The sequence below is a fragment of the Diadema antillarum genome, unplaced genomic scaffold (genome assembly GCF_040938485.1).
Source record: "Diadema antillarum isolate AM-2024a unplaced genomic scaffold, OU_Dant_1.0 seq00000807_RagTag, whole genome shotgun sequence".
NCBI lineage: Eukaryota > Metazoa > Echinodermata > Echinoidea > Diadematoida > Diadematidae > Diadema > Diadema antillarum.
The window spans coordinates 1,907,804-1,934,443 of NW_027271688.1; the positions used below are offsets into that span (position 1 = coordinate 1,907,804).

At 38.3% G+C, this 26,640-nt stretch overlaps 1 protein-coding gene across 1 annotated transcript; it reads left to right on the forward strand.

Annotated features, from left to right (window-relative positions):
* Nucleotides 1–1,285: 1,285 nt before the first annotated feature.
* LOC139739576 (CUE domain-containing protein 2-A-like) lies at nucleotides 1,286–24,722 on the forward strand. Its single transcript, XM_071650180.1, has 8 exons — nucleotides 1,286–1,385; nucleotides 4,284–4,402; nucleotides 8,561–8,692; nucleotides 9,370–9,431; nucleotides 10,818–10,966; nucleotides 12,764–12,946; nucleotides 20,436–20,555; nucleotides 24,418–24,722. The coding sequence occupies exons 2-8, from the start codon at nucleotides 4,308–4,310 to the stop codon at nucleotides 24,562–24,564; spliced, it is 888 nt and encodes a 295-aa protein (XP_071506281.1). The 5' UTR covers nucleotides 1,286–1,385; nucleotides 4,284–4,307; the 3' UTR covers nucleotides 24,565–24,722.
* Nucleotides 24,723–26,640: the final 1,918 nt, after the last annotated feature.

Consider the following 26,640-nt stretch of genomic DNA (forward strand, 5'->3'; position numbering starts at 1 on the left):
AGCCATTTCAAAACCGATTTTCATCAAACAAACTTTTGATACCCCTTAGAATTGCATGCTCTTTGACATCTCATAGAGTGGTTTCTGAATATCTCGCAAAACGTTAAAAGCTAAATCCTCACCTCGACCAGAACTGTACACAAAGGGGGAGGGGGCGCGCGCCCTGTGCGCTCCCCTCCTGGATCCATCACTGGGGTTGTGATAGAGTTTTAGGCTTAGTTTGATCATGATAAGATTAGGATTTGGGTCAGGGATATGTTTGTAGGTATAATTTATGTTTGGCATAGCGCTCTCTATTTCAAGGGAGGATGTAGGCCTACCCTAGTTGTCGCAGGAGCAAAAGAAAAAAAAAATGTCAGGGAACCATGCGTTCTTGTATCATGTGTTTCTTTTTCATTGGTGGAAATAAAGTGTAACTGAATTGAATTAAATCGAATTGAATTTAGCAAATTGAATTGATTTTTTTTTTCAGGAACTGTAAAGAATGTCTGCTGTGTTACGGGGCCCTTCTGATGCTAGCTGTACAACAAAATAATTATAGGCCTAAGATAATGTTAGTGCCACTATAGCCCCCCACTTTATAAAGCCCATTATTGAAATTCAGCTATGATAATTGCAACCTACCATTGAATGGCATGTTTTGCCATTGTTTTCCACTGATGTTGTTCTTTCCTCATCTGCTACCAACACACATATTTTTCGACTGATCATAAAACCAGCGAATATTATCTTCTGAAATATATATTCGAAGTCTTACTACAGGCCAAAATATCATCTTGAGCCAATAAAATAGTACTGCTGTTACGTGAAATTCTCAAGTTTTCTTCAAAGCTGAATGACCACTTATAAAATTTATTCATCAAACACAGCATAATGCATATTTTCGTCTTGTGGAAATGACTCCCACAGCATTTGACTCTGGATGCTGTTGGAATTATCGGGGGGGGGGTGTGTTGCAAGAAAGTCGAAGTGCAATCAATTGCAAAATATCTATCGCAAACTTTGTAATAGATAGATCAACTGCAACTTGTAATCGATCGCTAGTTGCTGTTGCAAGAAGGGTGCTTGCAATTAATTGCAACTTTCTTGCAATGCCTTCGTACCCCCTTACTGGATTGGTAGTGGGGTCACGAACGATTGAGGGCGGGGAAGACTGAAGAGCAAAGAGGCCAGGGAACAACAACATGTTATGGTACAGGGACTACTAGGTGGGCATTGGGCATCGGCATTTGCGCGGTCGAATTGACTGTAATGTAATGATTGGCATAAATAGCGCCAGTTGTGACGTTAATCGTTGTTGTTGTGTGGGTAGAGACGTGCTACGTGTTTTGGACCTCTATTCTGCACCTTAGCAGTACACATATACGACAAAGGCGCGAGAAAAGGTAGGCATTCAGGTTATGCAAAGATTCCGTGCCATGATTAAGGTTATTGCGATGTCAAGGACTATCGAACAAGTTTTATTCATGGGGCTGAATTTGCAACTGACAAGATCACGATTCAGTCCCATGTATTCATAATCGTGTTAGTGTAAACACTGCTACTGAAAGACCGAGTGATCTAGACCTATTCACATTGACTATGTATGATAAACGTTTTGCCTTTCGGGTTTGAGTTATCCAAGCGACGATAACTATATGTTATGATACCATGTTAACAAATACCATTCAAGATAATGGTGCTAGTGAAGCTATAGATTTATGAATTTTGATTACTGAGATAAATTTACGTGGGGTGGGAAGGGAGTGACACCAAAACCATATAGATTCTATATTAATTTAGTCTAGTCTAGTCTAGATCTATACGGCATAAACCCTGTGACAGTGTGAGCACTGACACTGCATGCACTGAGTGGCACTGTACAGAATCCAACACCTGGCCTCTTGTACTTCTCATGCTAGATGATTAAATCTGTGTCATTAAAATAGAAATAGAATATGGAATGTCATCAATGTCTACATGTACGTAACTTGTAGTCCAGCTATAATTGTCTGCAAAGTGCTATGTTTATTGTTATGGAGCACTAGACATAAAAATCTGTCTGTCTGGAGGAGTCTTTAATCATTTTTTTCTTGCTTTTACGGCTCTCCTCTTGAGGGTGGAGGGATTCATTCCGTAAAGCCAGTTGTAGTGTCCGTAGAACATATCCCTGATGACAAGATACAGACCGATTTTTCGGTCAAATGGAGCACACACCCTACCTAAATCCAGCCGTACTACAGTGCACTCCCGTTATAACGAAATGCTCAGGACCGGCAGTTTTCTTTCGTTATAACGAAATTTCGTTATAACCGAACAAATACAATATATAACGAAAACAAGGAAACCACGTATATGTATATATCATATTCTGTTTGTTGAATACTCATCATACACTGGAAAGCTATGTGAAATGTGATGGAATAACTGTATTACAATAATAAACGCAAGTTCCCCTCAGAAACTGTGCGTGACACAAGGAGCAAACACACAGTGGTGTGAAGCGTTCACCCATGCTTGTTCCGCTACGTATTTTCGAAAGCAATTCGCATTTCGTTATAACGGAATACATTTCTTTTGTTTTTCTTTCTCTGTGGTGCTCGGAAAAGACTTCGTTATAACAGAAATTTCGCTATAACCGTGTTCGTTATAAGCGAATTTTGTACCATAGATTTTAATGGTGATAATTTTGGGACCAGAAGATTTACTTCGTTATAACGAAATTTCGTTATAATGCACTTGTCAATGTAATGACTCACACCACTACCCCCGGACATGGGTGCGTCATTTCCTCGTTTGGTCCGTCAAATTTGTGACCCAGGTGTTCGTCATTTTACCAGCTTTGTCCGTCAAATTTTTGACCGAGGGGTGCGTCAAAATCCCATCATTGTTGGTCAAAATTCTGACCGAGGGGTGCGTCATGGTACGTCACTTGGCTATGGAAAATAACACGCATTATTTTGAACCGAGGGGTGGGTCATGGTACGTTACTTGGCTATGGAAAACTGCACGCATTTTTGCACGCTACCGGTCCCGGATACACGTAACGCGAGTGAAATTACATTGAGCGCTTTCCCGCGGCAAGTGAAAATCAAAGTCGGGAAGCGTTTTGGAATAAGAGGAAAAAATGCTTGCCAGAATCTGGCAAGCAAAGAATTTAAAAGCCACCCTTTCTCCTTACATTTTCCCTCCAACAAACCCATGAAATCATGCATACTCAATCTCAAACCAGGGACTGTTCAGCGATGTAAGAACTTTATAGTTCAATCTTTCCTGTCGAAACGGCAGCAGAAGAACTACCTGCCGCATGCCATTTTCTGCTCGCGGGATAGCCCGACCAGCTGACCAGACGCGCGCGCGACGCTGTTAGCTAGCTGTGCGAATCTCTACGTACCGCGACTAGGCTGTAGTTACGCAGTACTCGAGCGGGAATATGAATGCCGTGGCGTGGTGTGTACCTACCTGCGTTGCAGCAGTATGCATCCACCGCACTAGCAATGGCCGCGCACACTCAGCGCATTCTGCACACAACATGTGATTGTCATGTATGGATTGCATGCACAGAATACATACTACTGTACGGAATATGGTAGCAGCAGCGTGATGTACGGTGAATGACAATACGGTGCTTACATGGTAAGGAAAACTTGCCGAAACTTTTACAAATTATGTGTACGAACCAAAAGAAAATGAAATTGCTTGAATAAAACGTATGCAAAAATCGTTTCAGTATTTACGGGGGTGCGTCAAATGTACCGAGGATGTCCGTCAAAAAAGTGACCGAGGTGTGCGTCACTTTCAACGTGTTGTCCGTCATAAAAGTGACTGTGGTGTTCGTCACTTGCAGCGTTATGTCCATCAAAAAAGTGACTGTGGTGTCCGTCAAAAACCCCGTGTGGTCAGTCAAAAAATGACCATGACGCACCCATGTCCGGGGGTAGTGGGGTGCGTCATTACATTGACAAGTGCATAACCGTGTTCGTTGTAACGGGAGTGCACTGTATAATGTTTTGATTCTTACCACTACCAGGCATTCACTATACACCAGCGCAAAAAGGATCACCATTCCATGTCGACAAAGTATTTAGCTGATTTAAGTTCCAAAAGACAAGTGCTGTGGCACTATTCAAACCCTGAACCTTCTCTTGAAAGTGAATGGTGCAATATGCTTCTAAGATCCGCTCTGTAGATGAATGCAAGAACCAACGTATCTTATAATCATGGTATTTGCTTTGCTAAAAATACAAGATAATAAAAAGAATTCCACCTATGATGAACCAAATCTTTTCTTTTGAACATTCTAGACGTCTAGATGTTTGCCCACCACAATGGCATCTGCTGAGAGTTGTGATGCTGGCCATGTGTTGATACAGACCTCTCTCTCGGAGTTTGTTGCTGAACACATCCCAGATGCATCTCTTGAGTAAGTCACAGTGATAATGCAGGATGGTCCACAAGGGGCTTTTAACATGTTGTTGGCTTGCAGCAGCATGCTTGATTTATTTTTGCCAGCCATCCCAAGAAATTTTCATCATTCAGAGGCAGAGCATCAAGTGCCTAAAATTGATAATGTGCTGACACAAAGAAACTCAAATGTATCCACAAACTTGAAAACTACAAGATTTTATCCTCAGTTGCATCTCATTCACAGAGGTCAAATTTTAAAAGATACTCTACATAAATTTGTAAGATGGCACCGGAGAGTGTCCAGAGAATTCTTCCCAGGACCCTTTGCCACATGGAATGACAATGTGTTTCTAGGCAGTACTGTACAAGTGGTTTCTTTCGCGGTGGTTTTATTTTTGCGCTTTGAGGTTGAACCGCGAATTTAACATCACGCGAAAATGTTTTGAACTCGTGGCTTGTTACAACGCTATCATTACCGACCGCGAATTTAAACACACGCGAAAAAGTCGGCACCGATGGAAACCGCGAAAGTTTCTGTACGCGAAAGAAACCACTTTTACAGTATACACTTTCATGAGTCCCCCCCCCCCCCCCCTCCATGCAACATTGCTGACATGCTAAAATTTCAAGTAGTTTACCAACCTGATAAATTGTTGACAGGTGGTAATGGTGATAGTGACAAATATGTTGATACTAGTGTTTAAGATGAAAATAATGACAACAGTAATGTGACAAAATGACAATGGCAATGTAGCGTTCACATTTCTTTCTCTTTTTTGCATAAAACATTTATACGTTTCAAATGACTGGAGTCTGGTCAGACTATGTAATGGAAGATAACTATATGAAGTTTTGTGTTAGTCACTTGTTTAAAAGAACTTGTATTATTGGTTAACTTAGTTTAAATGGATTGGTGTTGTGTGCATGATATTTCTACCAACAGGAATGAGTGTGGGTTTTTGTTTTCACTCTGACCTTTCCCTTCTGTGTTTTTTGAACAGTTGTTCTACAAGTGTTTTTCTTGTATGTAATGCTGGTCGAAAGAATATTTTTCCAGTTTTATTTGTGGACAAAAGAAAAATATTCAGTTCAATACAATCCAATATTAAAAAAACATTCTGTCATCCTCTCCAAGAGAGGTCCAATGGAGATCAAGAAACCAGCATGTGGTTTGTTGGTCCAGTGCAAAAGTTTGCAGAGTAAAAGGACAAGTTCACCTTCACAGACATGTGGGTTGAGTGAATGCAGCAATATTAGTAGAACACTTCAGTGAGAGTTTGAGCAAAATCGGACAATCCGTTAAAAAGTTATGAATTTTTGAAGTTTCTGCTCAGTCACGGCTGGATGAAAAGACTACTATTGCTTGTGATGTCACATGAGTACAATGATATAAAGAAAGAATAAAGAAAATTCAACATATTTCCATTTTTCTGGCATAACAAAAGAACACTCGACTTCTCTCTTTCAGAAGGCAGGGGGAATAATATTACCCTTAACATACGTCAGTAGCAAGTCGAAGAACCGTGCACTTTATTCAAAAAGTAAAGTTTTGTGAAATTCTCTTTTTATTTTCCTTATAGTTGTACGCATGTGACATCATACAATGTAGTACAGTAGTCTTCTCTTCCAGCAGTGACTGCGCAGATGCTTAAAATATTCGTAACTTTTGAATGGATTGTCCAATTTTCCTCAACCTTTCAATGATGTGTTCTACTAATATTGCTGCATTCTCTCAATCCTTACGTGTATGAAGGTGGACTTGTCCTTTAACGTGTTGGTCTTGAGGTAGTGATGGAAACGGAAAGTGCATTGCCCTGGCTATATTTGCTTTTAGTGGATAAGGCCATAGATAATCAATCCTGAATTGCCTGGTTATACCCCCGCCAAACGAAGTTTAAAGGGGGTATATAGGAATCAGCGGACGGTCGGTCGGGCGGTCGGTCGGGCGGTCGGTCGGGCGGTCGGGCGGTCGGGCGGTCGGGCGGTCGGGCGGTCGGTCGGGCGGTCGGTCCGTTGCAAATCTTGCGTCGCGAACTACTTCCTCAGTTTTCAACCGATTCCCATAAAACTTGGCACAGATGTGTGCCTTGGGTTGTAGATGTGCAAGACGTATTTTTTGACAGTACCCAAAAGTACGTTGCCATGGTAACGGCATATTATGGGCAAAAATGGGTACAAATCTTGCGTCGCGAACTACTTCCTCAGTTTTCAACCGATTCCCATAAAACTTGGCACAGATGTGTGCCTTGGGTTGTAGATGTGTAAGACGTATTTTTTGACAGTACCCAAAAGTACGTTGCCATGGTAACGGCATATTATGGGCAAAAATGGGTACAAATCTTGCGTCGCAAACTCCTCCCACAGTTTTTGATCAATTTTTATGAAATTAGGTACAGATGTTCATCTGAATATGTTAATGTGCAAGACACATATTTCTGCAGTGGCAAAAAGTGCGTTGCCATGGTAACGGCATGTTATTGGTAAAATATAGGGCAAAATGCTTCATGGCAAAACTGCTTCATCAGTGTTCTTCCAATTCTCATGGAATTCATATTGAATGTTTGTCTTAGGATATAGGTCAGCATGACACATTTCTTGACAGTGACAAAAAGTATGTTGCCATGGTAACAGCTCACATATTATGAGCCAAAATGATGGAAAATTTTGTGTTGCAAACTACTTCCTCAGTTTTTGCCCAATTTCCATGAAACTTGGTACAGACGTGTGCCTTTGGTTGTAGATGTGCAAGACGCATTTTTCGACAGTACCCGAAAGTACGTTGCCATGGTAACGGCATATTAATGGCAGAAGATCAAGGAAAGATCTTGCGGATTTAACTACTTCCTCAGTTTTTTGACCAAAGCTTATCAAATGTTGTTTTGACCAAAGCTTATCAAATGTTGTTTGACGGGGGTATAACCAGTCGCTGTAGCGACATTTCTAGTTTGAGTCTGCTGGCAATAGCAGTTGTGGCCATAGTAAAAACACTTTAGATAGCATTATAATATCTTTTTCTTTAGAAATCTGCACCTTGACAGAAATCCTGGCATGATATATGTAGATATATGTTTGTTTTTTGTTGTTGTTTTTTTTTGGTGTTTATCATTTTTATGAACCAAAGTTATCCTAGACTCTTTTTTTTTCTCCAGTTTCTACCAAAGTGGAGCATGGAAGCATGCATTAAAGCAGTTACTTGTAGATCAGTCAGATTCCTTTAGAATAAAATAATAATCAGAGATGTAAACTTTTACATTTTGGCAGTACAAGTATTTTATACTTTTTTTTTTACTCAAAATATTGCAGGTTTCATGGAAACTTCTTTTTCCCCCAATTATAATACTACACATGGGTATGTCTATTGCAGGAAAGGTAAAAATTCTGTTTCCCTCCCTTTCAGCCCTCAGAATACTACAATGCAGTTTAAAGATGGCATCCATGATTCATGAATAGAATGTCCTTAAATGTATGTGAAATATAATCAGATTATATCTTTGTAGAAGTTGTTCATAGTTTTAAATCCTGTTGTTTTGTCTTGGTTTTTGGTTGTCTCAGGCTTATTAAGGCATGATTCAGCGCACTCAGTGTCAAAGTTCTTTTTTCTTCTCACAGTTTACTTTCAGGTTGGATATAAATGCTCATTGTTGTGGACAGGAAACTGTAATGAATTAAGTATCATTCTAAATCAGTGCATCTTTTATTTGACCCAAACTTGAATTCTTTTCAGACAACTGTTTGCTAGTTTTGTGATGCAAGGTCACATGTGCAATGAAAATTGAGAGGAAACTACCATTACGTGTTCAGTTTGTTTTAATATCCTGTTACTGCTTTGTATTTTGCCATACATATTGAAAAGAACTGGTCATTATCTTTGTTGCTAACTATATTCTAAAGATATGATAGAAAACAACAAATGAACTGCCTTTTACTTTATTTCATTGATGGTTGTTCTGAAAAACCAAATTGTTGTAAATGGGCTGGAAACCTCTCCCACTTGCTAAGTAGCAAATAGGTTCTTCTAGAATGTTCTTTTTTTTTTTTTCTTTAAATTTCGATTTTCATGGCTGGGCTGTCATCTGTTTAAGGTATCTAGTCATGTTAAGAGATTTGAGCTGTCAAGATGAGATACCAAGTGGTTCCAATTCGGCAAACTTTTCTGCGTTTCTGTCCCGACCAGCGGCATAGATGAAATTGTCCTCTCCTACATGCTGGGCGTCCTGGAGGATCTTGGAAGCGATGATGGGTTTGAGGTTGAGAGTTTTGTGGAGATGATGCAGGCCTACATTCCAGGATTTGAAGCCGTTAGCAGGTATGATGCTCTACGTCCAGAGGAGTCATTCAGTGGGCATACAAGATTTCATGAGAAGAGTGCATCATTTCTTTTATTTCTTTATTTCTACCATTTTTTAAAGATGTGAACATGAAGACTTTCAATGGAAAAACAGATAAATGCCATCTTCATTTTTTTTCTTCCAAGGAAGGTCATCATCAAATAAAAGAAAATAACCTCTTTTTGATGAAACTGCACTCTTATACTGTACATAACAAGAACCTTTTTGAAGATGTTATTAAGAATATCACATTTTATTTTGTTTTTCAGCAGAGTTAAACGTATCTTAAGCTGATAAAAATGATTATATCTATTCTTGCATTAAAACTCTCTATATAGATGTTTTTACAATTTTTTCATTATCATTATTATCATTTTTATTATTGTTACCAGGATGTAGTTGAGATTGTGCATTATGATACATGTATTTGTGCATGTTTATTTGGAGATATCTAGAAGATGTCTTTTAGACTCCATCATATTTGTAATGCAAGACATGACCAATTTAGAGGGAGTATAACTGCTTTGAAGGCTTAGTCTGGTTTGATCTTAAAAACTCTGTAATTCTGAGATTGTTCTACACAAAATGGATTTGGTAGAGCACTTCTTGTTGCTGCATTAAAGTACCACTTGGCAGTATCCGGTTTAATTTGCAGTGAGAAGATTTGTGATTGGATCTTCAAGCTTGCCGATGATGTCACACATCAGAAAGAAAAAGGTAAATTATGCTTTATTGTCACCTTAACATTGTCACAACCATTTGCAGTTCATCTAAATGCAAATTTAAAGGTATTCTGTGGTGGTGGTGGTCTTACAAGGGTTAGAAGGAAAATTGTGTTTGATGGTGAAAGTGGGTGTTTCAGATCTCTTGCAATTTTGCTTTATAACTCGAATACTTGTCATGTGTTACATGTGAAATTACCTCTTTCACAAGATGAGCAAATAATGTTCTATTGCCTTTTGATCTCTCTGGAATTGTTTGTTGAATGTTGTTGGCCTTAAAGGCATTATTTACCATTTGCAGATGAAACAAAACCCCAGCTTTAGTGTTTCAAAATAGTTCTAAAATATGAGTTAGGGATAGAAACAACCAATGTGAAAAGTTAAATCAGTAGATAGATGATATATATTAATTGTTAAATATACAAAATGAGAACAATAGTTAATGATAAAGATATTTCTAGACTAAACTGTACACAGATATGGTTTAGTGTGGAAAATAGTGATATCTCCTTGTATATTGTCGGCTTTTTTACAAAATTCTTATATGGTAGGATGTTTTGTGATACAGCTGACCTATACATACAATGTGCATCAAATGTGATATCTCTAACATTTTTGAAATCACTACTCCCAATGGTAAAGAGTACCTTTGATGCTGACAGCGAGCTCAGTTCTGATGTAAGACATTGATGTTGAACACCCTAGCTTGTAGCCTCCGGAGAGGAGAGGAAAAGGAAAGAGTAAAGATTGCTAGTGTCACATTACTAGAAGAAAAAAAAACACAATCTGTTTCTCCTAGTACAACAAAATATAGCCCATGTAGTAAATACCTTATCTGCTAAGATGTAATATAATTTGGTTTAGCAAAGTTTGTGTTCTGGCAGGCCTTGCGTGCAGAAAATACAAAAGAAGAGTGTATGGTTTCTATTTTTCTTGACAAAAGAGTACTGCGTCCAAGTAAGATCGGTTTTTGTATCGGCAGTAGATTGAAACTGTACATCCTCAGACAGCTTGTTGTTGTTTTTTATAGGATATTGAAAAAAAATAATGTTATTATTGCTCATGCCTAATGTAGACTCGCATTAGCAATTTTCAGAGACCAATTGAATAGACTGAGAGTTACAGAACCTGTGTGTTGGTAGCAAGTGTGGAATTAGTGTCAACGTAAATGATGGGATCTGTTTTGAATATCTACAAATATGTGTATATGTATAATGTGTATGTATAATGTATGTGTGTGTCTGTATGTCTGTGTGTGTGGTGTGTGTGTGTGAATGATATACAGCTGTACTATACTTGTGTCACAGAGCAAAGCTAGCCTATTTGGTTTTAAAAGGCATATTATATGTCATTCTGCATCATACACTGTATGTCCCTGCAGAGAACACTCCACCCGGATCTGTTTCTCCTTGTATGTCCCCCATCGGGGATCAGCCTGAATGCCTACCTGTCCCCGGGAAGACCAGGTCCACATTGATTGAGATCACTTCCAGCCCAGAGAGAAACAGTGGCAAGGGCCAAGTACCAAAGGTAGGTACATCTCCAAAATGTGATTTTGCTTCAATCTTATAGTTGAGGATTTGTTTTGTTGTCTGTTATTATAAGGGTGGTGGTGGTGGTGGAGGGGGGGGGGGATTTTTGTGTGGTTGTGACACTAATGCATCACACAGTCTTTGAAATTTAGAGCAATCTTATGTGAGTGCAAGATTATCCCTGCTTTTGCTAGCCCATTGTGGTCAATATGCTGTTTTTCAATCAATTAAATCATTACAGTGTGAAGTTCAGACCACGAATCAAGACATGAGAAAATTGTGCGAGTACATGTAGCCACATCTGTGATTGAGAACCACAGCAACAGAATGGGATATGAGCATCATCTTTTCTCAAGAAGCAAACTTGTAGATTATCCACCTTGGAGATAACATACATAGTATGTTTGTGATGGGAGATGATACAGTGCATTCCTGTTATAACAAGCACAGTTTTAATGAAAATAAATCTCATTTCAATGAAGTAAAAATTCAGGTCCCAAAATTGTCATCTAAATATCTTTATTTACATTATTGTTTGGTTGGAAACATTTTTTTATTTAACAAAAGAAAACTACTGGCCCCAAGGACTTTGTTATAATGGTAATTGCCTGTACTTTGGTGTTCCGATATTATTTTGCGAATATCAATCACAAAATTGTAACAATGAAATGCGTGATATACTACTACTAAACCTATGGGAAATAACAATGTCTCACAGGCAATGGATTAATTATTATGTGCTAGCACTATTCTTGCAATGGGAATTGGTTTACTTTCAATGTATAAACTTTTACATGTCCATCAGATGTCCATCGAACCTGGTGCCAGAGTTGGATATTGCAGGACATTTGCCTTTTTTTAGACTGTTAGGCGAAACCGTGATAAATTTGAGTCAAAAGTTCATGTGGCCATATCATCCTTGCAATGCACAATTTTTTCTACTTCATGCAGATCAATGCAAATAAATAAACAAAGCAATTCCCACAGTAACAGAAGTTTGTTGCCTTTCTTAACCTTAAACAAACAAACATACAAACAAACAAACAAATAGACAAACAGACAAGTGAGCAAACTAACAACCAAACACTCATCTAGCGCAAAAAACTTTTATTTGTTCTATTAATATCACATCAGAGACTATTTTTTTTTCAGACTGAGATGTGTTTTCATTGGTGAGTTTCCACACAAAATCTAGCAGGTTGAGAGTCATTGTATGAAATGCTGTCGACTTTTGTCTAATCAACGTAGCCAGTCATTATTTGACTTACATTGTACATTATGAAACAAACAAACAAACAAACAACAGACAAACAAGCACACAAACAACCAAACACTCATCTAGCCCAAGAGGCTTTCATTTGTTTTTCTATTCATATCACATCAGAGACTAATTGTTTTCAGACAGATTTTTTTTTAATTGCTGAGTTTCCCCACAAAATCTAGCAGGTTGAGAGTCATTGCATAACATGCTTTCATCTTTTGTCTAGTCAACGTAGCCAGTCATTATTTGACTTACATTTTACATTATGCAAACAAACAAACAAACAACCAAACACTCGTCTAGCCCAAGAGGCTTTCATTTGTTTTTCTATTCATATCACATCAGAGACTAATTGTTTTCAGACAGATGTTTTTTTTTATTGCTGAGTTTCCCCACAAAATCTAGCAGGTTGAGAGTCATTGCATAACATGCTTTCATCTTTTGTCTAGTCAATGTAGCCAGTCATTATTTGACTTACATTTTTTTTTGCAGACTGCCATTCTTATGCTATGATTGTTATCCACTTTCTTCAAGGATTCCAGTGATGAGGATGCCGATATGCAAATCAGACAGCTCCTCGAGATGTTCCCCGCATCCTGCGCATTGGATGCCCGCCGTTGCCTGGCAACCGCCAATGGTCAGCTGGAAGAGGCTGTTCAGTTGATGTTGTTGAGGGTAGAGAGTGATGACGACGTCCCAGTGGTGACAAAAGATGAGGTAGGAGGAAACTTATGAAGGCGCTGGAGTGTTGTTGACTTTCCTCCATGTTTGGCATTCAAGACCCCAAGAGGTCCGAATCGACTACACTCAATGGCCATCTGATTTTGAAAATCCTGAAGCTATGATTCACAAGATGAATATATTTTGTGCCTGTTTTGTTTTCTAGTCAAAACAAGTCTAGCACCTTCGAGATGATAATAAAAGTAGGGCCAAGTGTACTGAATGTTGATTTCTCTGTTTTATGTCTTGTTTTGTTCTGTTTTTTGGTTTTTTGTTTTTCAAATTTTGTGCTTATGTTGTAACTTAAGAGGGAGAGAGAGAAGAAAAAAAGGACCCATTTGAAATGGTACTGTGTGGGACACAAGGTTCGGTAAAGGTCAACATTGCATTGTTTTTTTCTTAAAAATTTCACCAATTGTGTGCTTTGGGCTGATTGATGAAGTTGTCCTTGATGAGACATAATTTGTGAGATATGTAACACCCACACATACGTCCTTGCCATCACGTCACAGTACGTCAGAGGCCAACGGTAAAATCTCACATTACAGAAGAACTTTTGCTGCACTTCCGTCACTGTCAAATTGTCATACAGTCTGACCTCTCTTAATGTCTGGACATGTCGGGACCGGCGCTCGTCCAGATAAGGGATTTGGCCAGATATGGGAGACTCAGTGTTTGATACATGCAGCTGCTTACCCAATGGTACAAATAGTGAGTGTTAATGTCATTCATCGCCCAGCCAATGAACTCGAACCATTGCGAGTCTAGTCATATTGACGGCTGTGCATGTGACCTACATGTGGCAATGAGAGCGAGAGGGGCACGTATTGTGTGAACATGTCACGTCCTCATCAGCTGGTCTGCATTCAGAATTCTCTGATAATTTGCTCAATGAACAACAGCCTGTATGGTGCCCTGATTTAATGAAAAGTTTTCTGTTCATGTTCTGGCAATGATTTTGTTAGCTCACCTGAGCCGAAGGCTCAAGTGAGCTATTGCGATCACTCTTCGTCCGTCGTGCGTCGTCCGTCGTGCGTAAACTTTTTACATTTTCATCTTCTTCCGGAGAACCCCTTGACAGATTTTCACCAAACTTGGCAGGTAGCATCCCTAGGGGGATAGGATCTCAATTTTGTTCAAGTGGGCACCATAGCCCACCTGGGGGGGGGGGGGGGGGGCCCCCCAGAGGGGCCCAAACCCCCTAAAATGAAGGAATCTTAAAAACTCTTCTTCTCTACAACCAGAAGTGATAGAGCTAAGTTAATACTATGAATTAGTACATCGATGACTGTAGTTTCAAGTTTGTTCATGGCAGAATCAGGGGTGCCCCCCTTGGGACCCAGGGGAGGGGTCCTGGTGGGGCCCAAATTGTACATTTTCATCTTTTTCTTTAAAATGCCTTGATGAATTTTCACCAAAGTTGGCAGGTAGCATCCCAAGGGGGAAAGAATCTCATTCCCATCAAATGGGCACCATGCCCCATCTGGAGGCCCCAGGGGGCCTAAATTTGGACCGAAATTGTAAATTTCTATCTTTTTCTTGAAAACCCTATCACAAATTTTCACCAAACTTGGCAGGTAGCATCCCTAGTTGGATAGAATCTCAATTCCATCAAATGGGCACCATGCCCAACCTGGGGGGCCCCAGGGGTCCTGCTTCCCCCCCCCCCCTCCTGTAAGGAATCTTTACAGATTTTCTCTAGAATCAGAAGTGATAGAGCTAAGTTAATACTATGAATTAGTACATCGATGACTGTAGTTTCAAGTTTGTTCATGGCAGAATCAGGGGTGCCCCCCTTGGGACCCAGGGGAGGGGTCCTGGTGGGGCCCAAATTGTACATTTTCATCTTTTTCCTGAAAATGCCTTGATGAATTTTCACCAAAGTTGGCAGGTAGCATCCCAAGGGAGAAAGGATCTCATTCCCATCAAATTGTCACCATGCCCCATCTGGGGTCCCCAGGGGGCCTAAATTTGGACCGAAATTGTAAATTTCTATCTCTTTCTTGAAAACCCTATCACAAATTTTCACCAAACTTGGCAGGTAGCATCCCTAGTTGGATAGAATCTCAATTCCATCAAATGGGCACCATGCCCAACCTGGGGGGCCCCAGGGGTCCTGCTTCCCCCCCCCCCCTCCTGTAAGGAATCTTTACAGATTTTCTCTAGAATCAGAAGTGATTGAGCTAAGTTAATACAATGAGTCAGTATATCGATGACTGTTGTTTCAAGTTTGTTCATGGGAGAATCAGGGGTGCCCTCCCCCCCCCCCACCCCCTTGGGACCCAAGGAAGTGGGATGGGATGGGGGGGGGGGGGCGGTCCAAATGCGGGCCTGAATTTTCATCTTCTTGCTGAAAACAACATAATGGATTTTCACCAAACTTGGCAAGAAGCATTTTTATGGGGATAAGATCTCAAAATGTTTGAATGGGCACCATGCTTTCCTTGGAGGCCCCAGAAGGTCCAAACCTAAATTAATGAATATTCAATAATATTTTTCTCTAGTTCTAATCAAAAGTGATAGGGCTTTAAGTCTTTTTTTTTTTTCTTTTCTGCAAGCTGCACAATCCAACATTCTATAAAGTACAGTGTACTTGGCAGGTATTTTTACCAGTGTGATGAAATGTGTAAATGGACACCATACCCCCACCTCTGAAAGCTACCCCCACCATAAGTTTCCAATGTTCTCAGGTAAGAATCTGCAAGAATGCATGGAAGGTGAACTTGCGATACTCAGGTGAGCGCATGACCCCCCGGGTCTCTTGTTGTAGTTAATGTCTGAATGCACGTTATTTAGATAAAGATTTGATGTGAATGTATGTTAATTATGTTGGGAATGATATGTACTTCATGTGAGTTTGTGTAGGAATATTGATTGAGTTTGAAATCCCCCTTTTCCATGTAATTATTAGACTGAAAAAAAAAAATCACTTTGAGATGGCGCTCGCATAATAGAGAAATCTGGATGAAGGGAGGCCGGATAAGGGAGGTCAGACTGTACTTTATAAAAATGAATGATAACAACCTTGCTGGGGAACTACTGTGTGCTTGTGATTTGAAGACTGATATCTCACTGGTATTACATGTTCTAACAATTGAATGTTCACCATTGACACGTCCAACCATATACATTGGAAATTTTATTAAATTATGTGGGGGTTTTTTCGATGTTTTTAGCATATCAATGTGAAACTTCATTACTAATTATTAAGCTTTTAATCCTCTTTTGGGCAATTCCATGGGAATGTGGACATGGCACTAAAATTTCAACTTTATCATATTGCAAAAGAATTACTCATTATGTATTACCCATATATTGAAGTTAAAGAAACTCAAAGAATTATATCAATCGGTCAAATATTTCCCGAGAAACAGCTACAAATGTTGAAGACAATTTTCAGTCATCGAAATTGCTAAAATGCATGCTTAACTTGATATAATTTGTTTTAATAGAAAAATTCTGCTAGCACTTCAATCAATTTATTTTAAAGAAGCAAATTGGTTCTACTTCAGTCTTCCATGAGGAAATTTTTATGCCACCTTCACAAAATTCTAATCACCACATAAAAGTTCAGCCCTTGAGCCATGTAACGCGAGTTACCGAAACAAGAAATATTTTTCATTCTGAAGGAAGCAGTGGAGGTAATTTGTTGGGAATCATAATTTTCTAAATTCATCACACCCTGATACTGTACACAGGATGTTGACTTGAATAAACACTGTTATCACATTAAAAAATGTCAATGAAAAGTGTAACGCGAGTTACCATGTAACGCGAGTTACCGGCATGTAACGCGAGTTACCAACTATAAACACAAGTTTCCCCCAACATAAGCAAATTTTAGCACTTAATTGAGCTAGATTGTGGTGAAAACAATCAAATGCAGTGCTATACACACTATGCTGGACTGAAACAAAGGAGGGCAGCCTAATAAACTGTGATTAGCATCAAGGCCACTGATTACATGCCACATTGAAGAGTCTAGCCTGGCTTTCACTGCATACTGTACATGTATCCAGCAGTGAATGAGACCATAAGATTTATCTGTTGAATTTCCTGCATCAGTATTACAGAATTTTTATTACAGAATGCTATAAAGCACAGCAAGTGTTGGTTCTAATCCTTGTTCGGTGGTCTACTGAAGATGACACCTGTCCGGAGATCAAGAGGTTGTGGGTTCGAATCCTGCTCAAGTATGTATGCCCATGATTTTTTATCATGGCTACTAATAAAACACTGATAAATTCAGTGAGCTTATTAACGTTGATGTAGGGCAATTTGTCAATCAGTTGCAATGAAAACATCTCAACGGAAGAATTTCATGAATTTGAATAATTACGCAGTACCCACTGCATGTTATAAGGATTAGAACCAGCACTTGCTGTCGGGCGAAAGCACGGTGGTCTAGTGGAGATGACACCTGTCCGGTGATCAGGAGGTCGTAAGTTTGAATACTGCTTGAGTATGTACGCCCATGACTTTTTTATCATGGCTACTACTAAAACACTGATCAATTCAGTGCTTATTTACGTCGATACAGGGTAATAAGCCAGTTCGTATACACTGTAGCTCATGTACACATTGGTACAAATGACCTTTCTTTTTTCTCAGTTGGTTCGGCACTTCACTTGTTTTCAAAGCAGCATAATGCATAAGCTTGCATGACATAACAATTTATGGAACTTCTGTTCAAAAAAAGAATGAACTTGCATTTAGATCAGGGGATCAGAATACTCCCATCAGTTTATAATTTAGCAGGCATCCATTTCATTGTTTTGTATTGAATGCAGTAACAGCTTTTATTTCCGTTTATATTGCAAAATACCATTCTTGCTGTCAGGTGGATGTGCTGGCAAGCATCATTTAGATAAGGATCGCATGAATAATCATCGCATCACAGATGCTTATGTCAGTGAATTTACAAACCAAAATGCCTGTTCGTACAAATGATCTTTTTTTGTTCATGCACAAAGTGGAATTACGAACTGGTCTTTTTGTCAATCAGTTGCAAAGAAATGTACTAGTTTTCACTCCTCACAAAGATAGGATTTGAATTTTTGAAAGATTGTAAGCTGTTTCGTAAACTTGTAGATAGGGTTTGATACTTTTATGTTTTGTTTTAAAAAGACTTTCAACATTTTTCATCTTTACACTCTGAAACTTACAATGTAATAATACACCTATATCATCTAGTATATACAAACATATTCAAGGTCTCTATGAGGAGTGAAGCTCTTATTAGTCTTAAACACACTCTTCTATTGGGTTTATTAGTAAAATATTTGTTTAACATTTATTCGTTTTACTATCTACACAAATAAGCATCTCTCAGATTATTCAACACAAAATTCAGTGCCATCAGAACAATTGTATGTCATCAATTTGTGTCACCCTGTGTTAGTGGACATAATGTAACGCGAGTTACCGACATAAAGGCTCCCTACATTTTTCCAGGTCATTGTTACTCAACTTTGATATTGTTAATTTATGAGTCCTAACCCACTATCAATTCAAGGTAGGAAAACTTTTATCAAGATTGTCTAGTATGAGGAGACTTTCCAAAAAGAGGTCTTCATAGAATTGACCATGTCCTTTTTGTGTAACGCGAGTTACCGAAATTAAATGATTCAAGAATCCCAACATGTTTGTCCTTTATTTTTCTTTTTGGATTCATTTAGTTGGTGTATGTCTACTTAACCCATGATGAAAAAAAGTAACTTGTAGATCCTTCCAATTACAAAGATATTGGCACATTATCCCAAAAATGTACCCATTATTTGTAACGCGAGTTACCGTGGAATTGCCCTTTTTGTTCTCCACGTGATAAAAATGGAATCTGTTTGGAAGTAGCACTTCAACGTGTTCAAGATTTCATAATATTTTTATTGTGGAGGGTCAGGAACATCAACCCCTGATGAGTTAAACTGTAAAAGTGGAAATCTTTCCAGTGTGAAAACTACCGTTAGTGCAAAAGTAAAAGTATGCAAATTGCTTGTTATTATGTGAATACTGATGCTAATTTAAATTTTGATTCTGTGGAATTAAAAACATGTGAAATTCATCTTACTCAGTGAAGTGCAAAAAATTACTCATGCAAACATTTCCACTTTTTAATACAGTATCTCACTGTAATGCTGAGAATTTTCTTTAAAATCTGAATTTTAAAAAAAAAATTCTTGCATTTGAGTTTGTGATGCAGGGTCACAAATGTACTTGCAAGTAAATCTTCTTCTAGTTCAATGTATTTGTTTATGAATTCGTTAGACGACACAACTTGTAGTATCACATTTGAATAGTGATTATGCATAGTTTAGAGGAGCACTTTTCAAACATTTTCAACCCGCAAACATTTTTTCGAGGCTCAGTTAGATCAATATGCCTCTTATTTATATCATTTTTGGTCAACATCGCAGCCCACTGGCTTAGAAGCGCAGGTTTAGAAGACCCCTCCGCGTGTTCAGGTTGAGTCTGACAGTATTAAAATAGAAGTTTCCTTGAAATTGGATTAAGAATGAATTTACCACAATACAGTTCTATCAGTCATCATCAAATTTCATAAGCAAATAAGACAAGTAATGATGTCATTACCCCACAAATCTTCCATTGGTGGGTGCATAGAGTGGTTAAGTCATTTGTTTTGTTCATAATTCTACAACTATGATCCCCTTAAAGTTAAACATTGCTAAATTGTTAAGAAACTTGAACAATTTCACCCAAAGGCTACAATTTCTTCTTGAATCAATCTTTTTTAAAGAAGAAAAGAAAGGTATATCCTTAAGATTTTTTATGCAGATGATTGGGAGACTCGAGACATGATGAGCTCATCTCATTTGTATGCAGATGTGACTGTGACCAGTATAATTGTTCTGCTTTAGCCTGTGAAATTCTTAAATTCCATAATTTTCTTAAAGGGGGACCTCAAGACTAAGGAAGAGTTTTGTGTATCTGGTTTTGCTATAGAAAGTCATGCCAATGAAATACATGTATCTTTAGCATTGCTACAATTTCTGTGAAGAGGAAAACAATCAATGATGGCCTTAGCAGAATTGATCAAGTTTTTAAATTTCATGTGTGACTTTTGTCTGTGCGTTTTTATAATATGCATGCTTCCAGCGCTTATTGCCTCTAAATGATTAAGCCCAATGAATCAATACTGTTAAAAGAGCGTTTATTTCAGGATGGACGTGCAGTAGGGTGCAGAGTTTAAATAGCTATCGTGCTCATACAACCTACCGCACCAACAGTAGAGGCAAAACTTAATAACCACATACACATTTTGTTGTAAAGTATGAGGGGTGTATCTGTCATATAACGAAAATGAAGTTCGTGCCTGGCTGCACCTTGTAATTTTTTTTTTTTTTTTTTGGTCTGATTTGGAAGACTCATCCTTCTATTCTGTTTGTTTGACTGTACTCTGTTAGGTAACATCAACTTAAGCATGGAGTGGGTTTTCACTCTACAATTTTTTTTTCTTTACTTTGTGCAGTGGTCCTCAAGAAAGAAGACGCATGATGACAAGAAGGTCAGAGACTCAATTCTGCAGAAATACGGCTACGTGGACCTACATGATGACACGGTCACCCACAAACCACTGGCACCCAAGCAGGTACCTCCACTTTACCTTTGGCTGGATGGGTTGTGCACAATGTCTGTGGGAATTTTAGGACCTCTTAAGGATTGGATTATCGAATGGGAATTTTTATGTTATTGAAATATTTAAAACCTGCTGCAACACATTAGTTCAAAAGAAAAACCGATAAGAGCTGAATAATATTTTGTGAATGAGAAAGACCATGATGTTTTGTTTAGGGAAATATCATTTGAGCATAAAGCAAAGTGAAAAGATGCCAAATATCACAACATGCAAAATTACTTGGTCGGAACAGTGTTTTGCACAATGGGTAATTTCAAATTCGGTACTAGTGCTATCTCAACACCAGCACAAACAATAATCTCAAATTTGCAGTCTTTCCGATGTGAGCAGATTGACCTTCAAAGTATGACGTACATGTAGTTCCAGTAGCTAGTGTTGAGCGCACTGATGACAATGGTCTGCTGAACTTAGGTTGTCTATTCTTGTCGGCAATGTCTGTGCTTTTTCTAAAGTATTGGATAACACCAGCCCGTAGGGATTATCAAATTTCAAGTCGGTGTTAGTGTTAGCAATGCTTGTATACGTACAAGACCCACTTTCACATTCACTGATGCATGTCATCTCCCCTCACCAAGTATGTGCATAGCCTATGCTTATGCAATAGTGACACATTTAAAGTACACAAGCACTCTAGACATGGCCACATAAATCTGCGTGGGAGCAAAATTATTAAGATTATTGTATTATGGAGATGCTCAGAAATTTGTGACACCTAAATCCTTCCTAACATCACGTAATTTTAATAGACAAAACATTCATTGTTGCATCTTTTTATGTTTGAATTTAACCAAAGTGCGATCACTTTTGTCATTGTGAAATTCCTGCATGACTTCATGGTGGTGTGAAGATAACAGTAATTTTGGGGAGTCAGTAATTATGATTGATATTATTTGCATTAATATGACCAACAGTGTTGGAGCTTGATTTAAGGCAATTTGGCAGAAAACACCAGCACGAGCACTAGCACCAAACCTGAAATCACCCAAAGTTATATATCTCCACAGGTGTACCAAGGCAACTGTAGTGTTAGCCCTTCTTCTCAAATCATCGTTCTAGAATGGTTTTGCCAATTGAAACAGGAATGCACCGTTGTTGTCTTTCTGTGATACCACTCGCATGATATTTGTAGGTCCAGCGTGGCACTCAGCTGTGGATCCTTTAATGCACTGAGACAAAAGAATCTCATCAATTTGGTGATGTTTTCTTGTCTAACGTTTCCACATTCAGTTGACAAATCATCAGTGCCTTACCTCTGCCCCTCCCACTCATCAACCTCCTCCCACACACGTGGAGGGCTTGTCGCCTTCAAGCCCTCGTTCGCAGGCGATAGGAGGCAGATCCAGCCAGCCTTTATCTCCTTCAACCCCTCCGAGATTCCCTCCTTCGGGGGGGCCCACGGTGCCCAAAGTAACACCGCGACTGATTGATAAACGATAACTTTTTTACCTCGATAACTTTTTTACCTCGCGTCGAATCATGACACACTTTGTCTGCTGGTCTCTCTGGCTTTGTAGGCTTTGAGAATGGTTTGCTTTCAACCGAGAGTGCACTATGTGATTTGCGACGTAGAATGTTGCCTAAGGACTGAATCGGAGAGATTGGGTGCGTCATCTATAAATTCTCTTTGCAGCATAGAACATACTGCAGAGAGTTACTTCAAAAATATTTTTGCACCAAATGTCTGAGGTGTCTTCACAAGCAGTGTGCTCCATTTTGTGAAAAAAAAAAAAAATGCGCTTCTGCCCAAATAGCATGGACGTAAAATGTATTGAGATTGTTTGGGTAGGTGTGACACATGTGAACTGAGGGTTCAATCGCATGTGGGTTTTGTTGACTTTGTTTGGAAGTGGTTGCCAATGGTTCATTGAATAGGTAACAGAAAGACTGGTATGAAAGAATATTCAAGTGAAACATCCTTGCATTTGGATTGGCAATAATAACTAAAAAAGTGACCAAATCAAAAACATAAGTGACCCTCCATCAGTAATCCCACAGAAAGTTGATGAGAAGATTTTTGAGGTTACAATGAATTGCAAAATGAGAAACTGGTACAACTCATTGTAACTGGATCCTCCTAAACCACAAATGTGAATATTTGAAAATAAATATGTAGGAATGCTGCTAAGTAGGCTTTAAAGTTAGGGTTATTTTGTGTGTGGAGCAAAAAGGGGATTTCAAATTTCATAGGCTAACACTGTGTCATGCACACCTTAACAAACTCCATAGGTGAAAAAGATTGAGATGACCAATTTCTGGAGATTAAAAAAGTTATTCTACTAAATTAATTAAAAGCATTATGGATGTGGAATAACATAGGGTAACTGTTAGAAAAGACAAAACTCCAAATAACCTGATTAAACCCAAAATACCTAAAGGAAAATTAAGCTATGTAGCTTTCTGAGGTTTTGTGAAGCAGGGTCCGATCAAAACTTATTACTCAGCATTTTTTTTTTTTTCTGTAATTGTTTCTAGTGACAGTGTGCAAGTGTTAATGGTTGATGAATAAAACATGCTTGCTTAGAGGACAAGTTGAACTTTAATATACATGTGGACTGAGTGATTGCAGCAATTATCAACAGAACATATCAGTGAAAGTTTGAGGAAAATTGGATAATCCGTTCCAAAGTTATGAATTTTTAAAGTTTCTGCTAAGTCACTGCTGGATGAGAAGACTACTCCAGGTTAAGATGTCACATACGTAGAACAACATAAGCAAAATATAAAGAGAATTCCACAAAATTTCATTTTTGAACAAAGTACACATTCCCTCGACTTGTTAGTGATGTATAAAGGGTAGTATTATTCCCCCTAACTCTTAATATGCAAGAAAAGTGAAAACATATTGAATTTTCTGTATAGTTCTTTAAATTGTTCTACACATGTGATATCACAAGCTGTAGAAGTCTTCTCATTCAGCAATGGCAACACTAAAACTTAAAAAATTCATAACTTGTGAACAGATTGTCTGATTTTCCTTAAACTTTCATGGACGTGTTCTATTAATATTGCTGCATTCTCTCAATCCACCTGTATATTAAAGGTGAACTTGTCCTTTAAGTGTATTTTTATATCGTTGTTCCTGTTTAATTTTGTATTGAGAATTTCTGTTGTAATTCTGTTGTATGCATGTCAGTCTTCATTCACTGATGATGCAGTTTAGCATATTAAAGATAAATACATAAAACTTTGACATAAATGTAAATGGCATTTGAAGCGTTTAGGCCGCTGATGCTGCTGAGATATACAACCAGAGAATGATAAAAGATTACTCTCAATGGATTAGAAAGAACACATTAAGTAGAACTACACTTGTATCTTTAATCTCTTGAATGTGTTATATCTTTGCATTCAAATGCTTTTTGCTGACTTTACTTGTGATACATTCTAATATTTTCTTACTATCCCATGGACTTTTTTTCATGCCGAAATTTGTTTTGATTGTCGTAGTTTGACCTTGAAATCATGACTAAGAAATATATAAATAGTGTGTATCCCAATCATATATTTTATACTCCCTTGGGAGCCATCGATGTTTTGAGCTATTCTTAATGCCAGGGAGCATTGATAAGGTTCACTATCCACCTTCCATAATTTTCCCTAATCAAGTCTTCTCCATCCGTCATTTCATGCAACTTGAGATGCATCCAATCTCCATTGTTTTGACATTACAGACCAGTGTAGTTAATCAAAAACACTCTCTACATTTTTGTCCATATTGTGTACTGAATTCATGTCTCTTTTTCTCTTATGATATGTATACATGTATATTCTTTCCTCTTTCCCTCTCACACTCTTTTCTCTCTCTGCACATTAGGATAAAAAGAAAATGGTCAGGTACTTAAATGGTCAGGTGTGCACAACAAAGGGTGAAAAATTCATCGAGATCAAAAAACCGGTAACCGAGGAGATTAAAAAGACTTACATCAACCTGAAGCCGGCACGCAGCTACCACTTCCATTAGCGTATGAAACGACCCGCTGAAATTCAACTCCTCCACGAGCTGGAGTCCAAAGTGCTTCGTGAGCGCACAATCTGCCAGAGGGCGTCTCCGCCGCACATCAGCCAAAGTATGATCCTTCCTGTCAGACGGAACCTGTTAGACAAGCAGCGATGTCAATGATTCCCCTTCAGCTCCTGCGAAAAAGGGCAGGAAACCCTGCACAAGTTCTCACGGTCATCTACACCAAGAAAAAAAAAAAAGGGGGGGGGGAAATGATAAGAAACAAAGATGAAAAAGAAAAGAAACAAAAACTTTGACAAGAAGAAAAAAAGCAACTGACAATAAGAGATTGGCTCTGAGGCATTTTTTTTTGAAAAGCACTCTCAGATAAATTGGAGTCAAAACTTGACAAGTCTTTACAAAAAAAGAAGTACCACTGTAATTGCAATGAAAAGGATACCCATATATTCTTGTGTATAGAAGTACTACTGCCACTACTTTCTTCTCTGCAGAGTTAAAATGCTTCAAAGTCACAGTTTCTTGTTTTCATGTGCTTCAGGTACATCCCCCCCACAAACTTTTGGCTAGAATTTAAAAAAAAAAGGAGAAAGAAATATTTTGGATTCAAAAACAAAAGAAGCAGCAAGATGGGCCTATGGATGCCCTAGCTCCTCCCACTTCCCTTCAAAAATTAGTGTAATAAGATATAATTAATAAATGCATAATGAAATGATCTGCAGACCCCTGAATGGACATCAACACAGCATTTTATTCGTAACATACGAGTACAATTCAGCTCTGGGCCCCATTTCATAAAACTTGTTATCAGTGACAAGTTGTAATACATTGTAGTTGTTGTAAGCTACTTAAATCCTTGCATCTGTTAGGCTGAGAGCAAATTTGTCACAGAAATGTGGCAGTTGTCACTGATATTAAACAAGTTTTATGAAATAGGACCCAGAAGTAGTGGTAGTACATCCCGTGAGAACATTAGTTTGCATTGAGATCTTCCATAGATTGTTGTGTTGAAGACAAAATACCTGTCATGCTGTTTCAAAGGTCCAGCTTGTGCTCTTGACAAAAGTTCTCTTGAGAGCTGATGGGTTAAAGGACAAGTCCACCTTCTTAATCATTGCAAGTAATGAAGCAGGGACCTCACCTCCCTGAATAGAAATATATTTTATGCCCATTGTTAAAGGACAAATCCATTGCTGCATTCTCTCAATCTTTATAAAAGGTGGATTTGTTCTTGAACAATGGGCATAAAATATATTTCTGTTCAGGGAGGTGAGGTCCCTGCTTCACTACTGGAAACTGTGTTTCATTTTGAATCTTGAAAATGACATGGTGTAATCATGCTTTTGTAAGTTCTTCTGTTTGATCCCACTTATAAATGAAACTCGTAATAAGAAATGTGTAGAAACAGGAACTACTAGTCATGTATGTTTAATCTGGTATTAATGTGCAATGTACGTTGTAAATTGTATATAACAGTGTCCTGGAAAGCTGAGAGTTCCCTGTACTTATTCTCGAGAAATTTTCATTTTGCTGTTTATTATTATTATTATTATTTTTAAAGGATATACTCTTTGGAAAGATGTATATTGCAGGGTATTTTTACATGCCATTCCAGTTTGTTTGTGTATGTGTGTATAATTAGTCCAACTTACAGGACCTGTGATTTTTCAGGTCCACAAAGTTCCATGACCTTTTCACCCTGATAACCACAAAATTGTATTCTTTTGACTCTTGGTACAATTATGTAATGATTTTATTCTTTCAGAGAAGCATGCAGAAACTTTGAGCTATGTTAAGGCTCAGTACAAATAAGATTTTCAAAGGATATTAATTGTATAGTATTATTTATTTGTTGTAAAATTGAGTCTTTCCTTACCTTATGCACAGTACTTATGGCGTGAGATGGTACAGTTTTGCAAACTTTGGGAGTTCCAAATGAGGAATGATTTGAACTTCTTTTGAACTTTCATGCTTTTGGTTATTGGTCCCCTTGGTAGATCTGAATTCATTGACACCACACATATCTCTGGGCAAAATGTCCTACACTCTCGCAGATAGATGTGCAAGTATGTCAGTGCT

What these genes read in the sequence shown, in the direction of transcription:
- LOC139739576 (XM_071650180.1), top strand. Translation starts at nt 4,308, where the DNA reads ATGGCATCTGCTGAGAGTTGTGATGCTGGCCATGTGTTGATACAGACC. An exon ending in GCAAGGGCCAAGTACCAAAG is followed by an intron (nt 10,967 to 12,763) that starts GTAGGTACATCT and finishes ACTTTCTTCAAG; the next exon opens with GATTCCAGTGATGAGGATGC. An exon ending in CAGTGGTGACAAAAGATGAG is followed by an intron (nt 12,947 to 20,435) that starts GTAGGAGGAAAC and finishes TACTTTGTGCAG; the next exon opens with TGGTCCTCAAGAAAGAAGAC.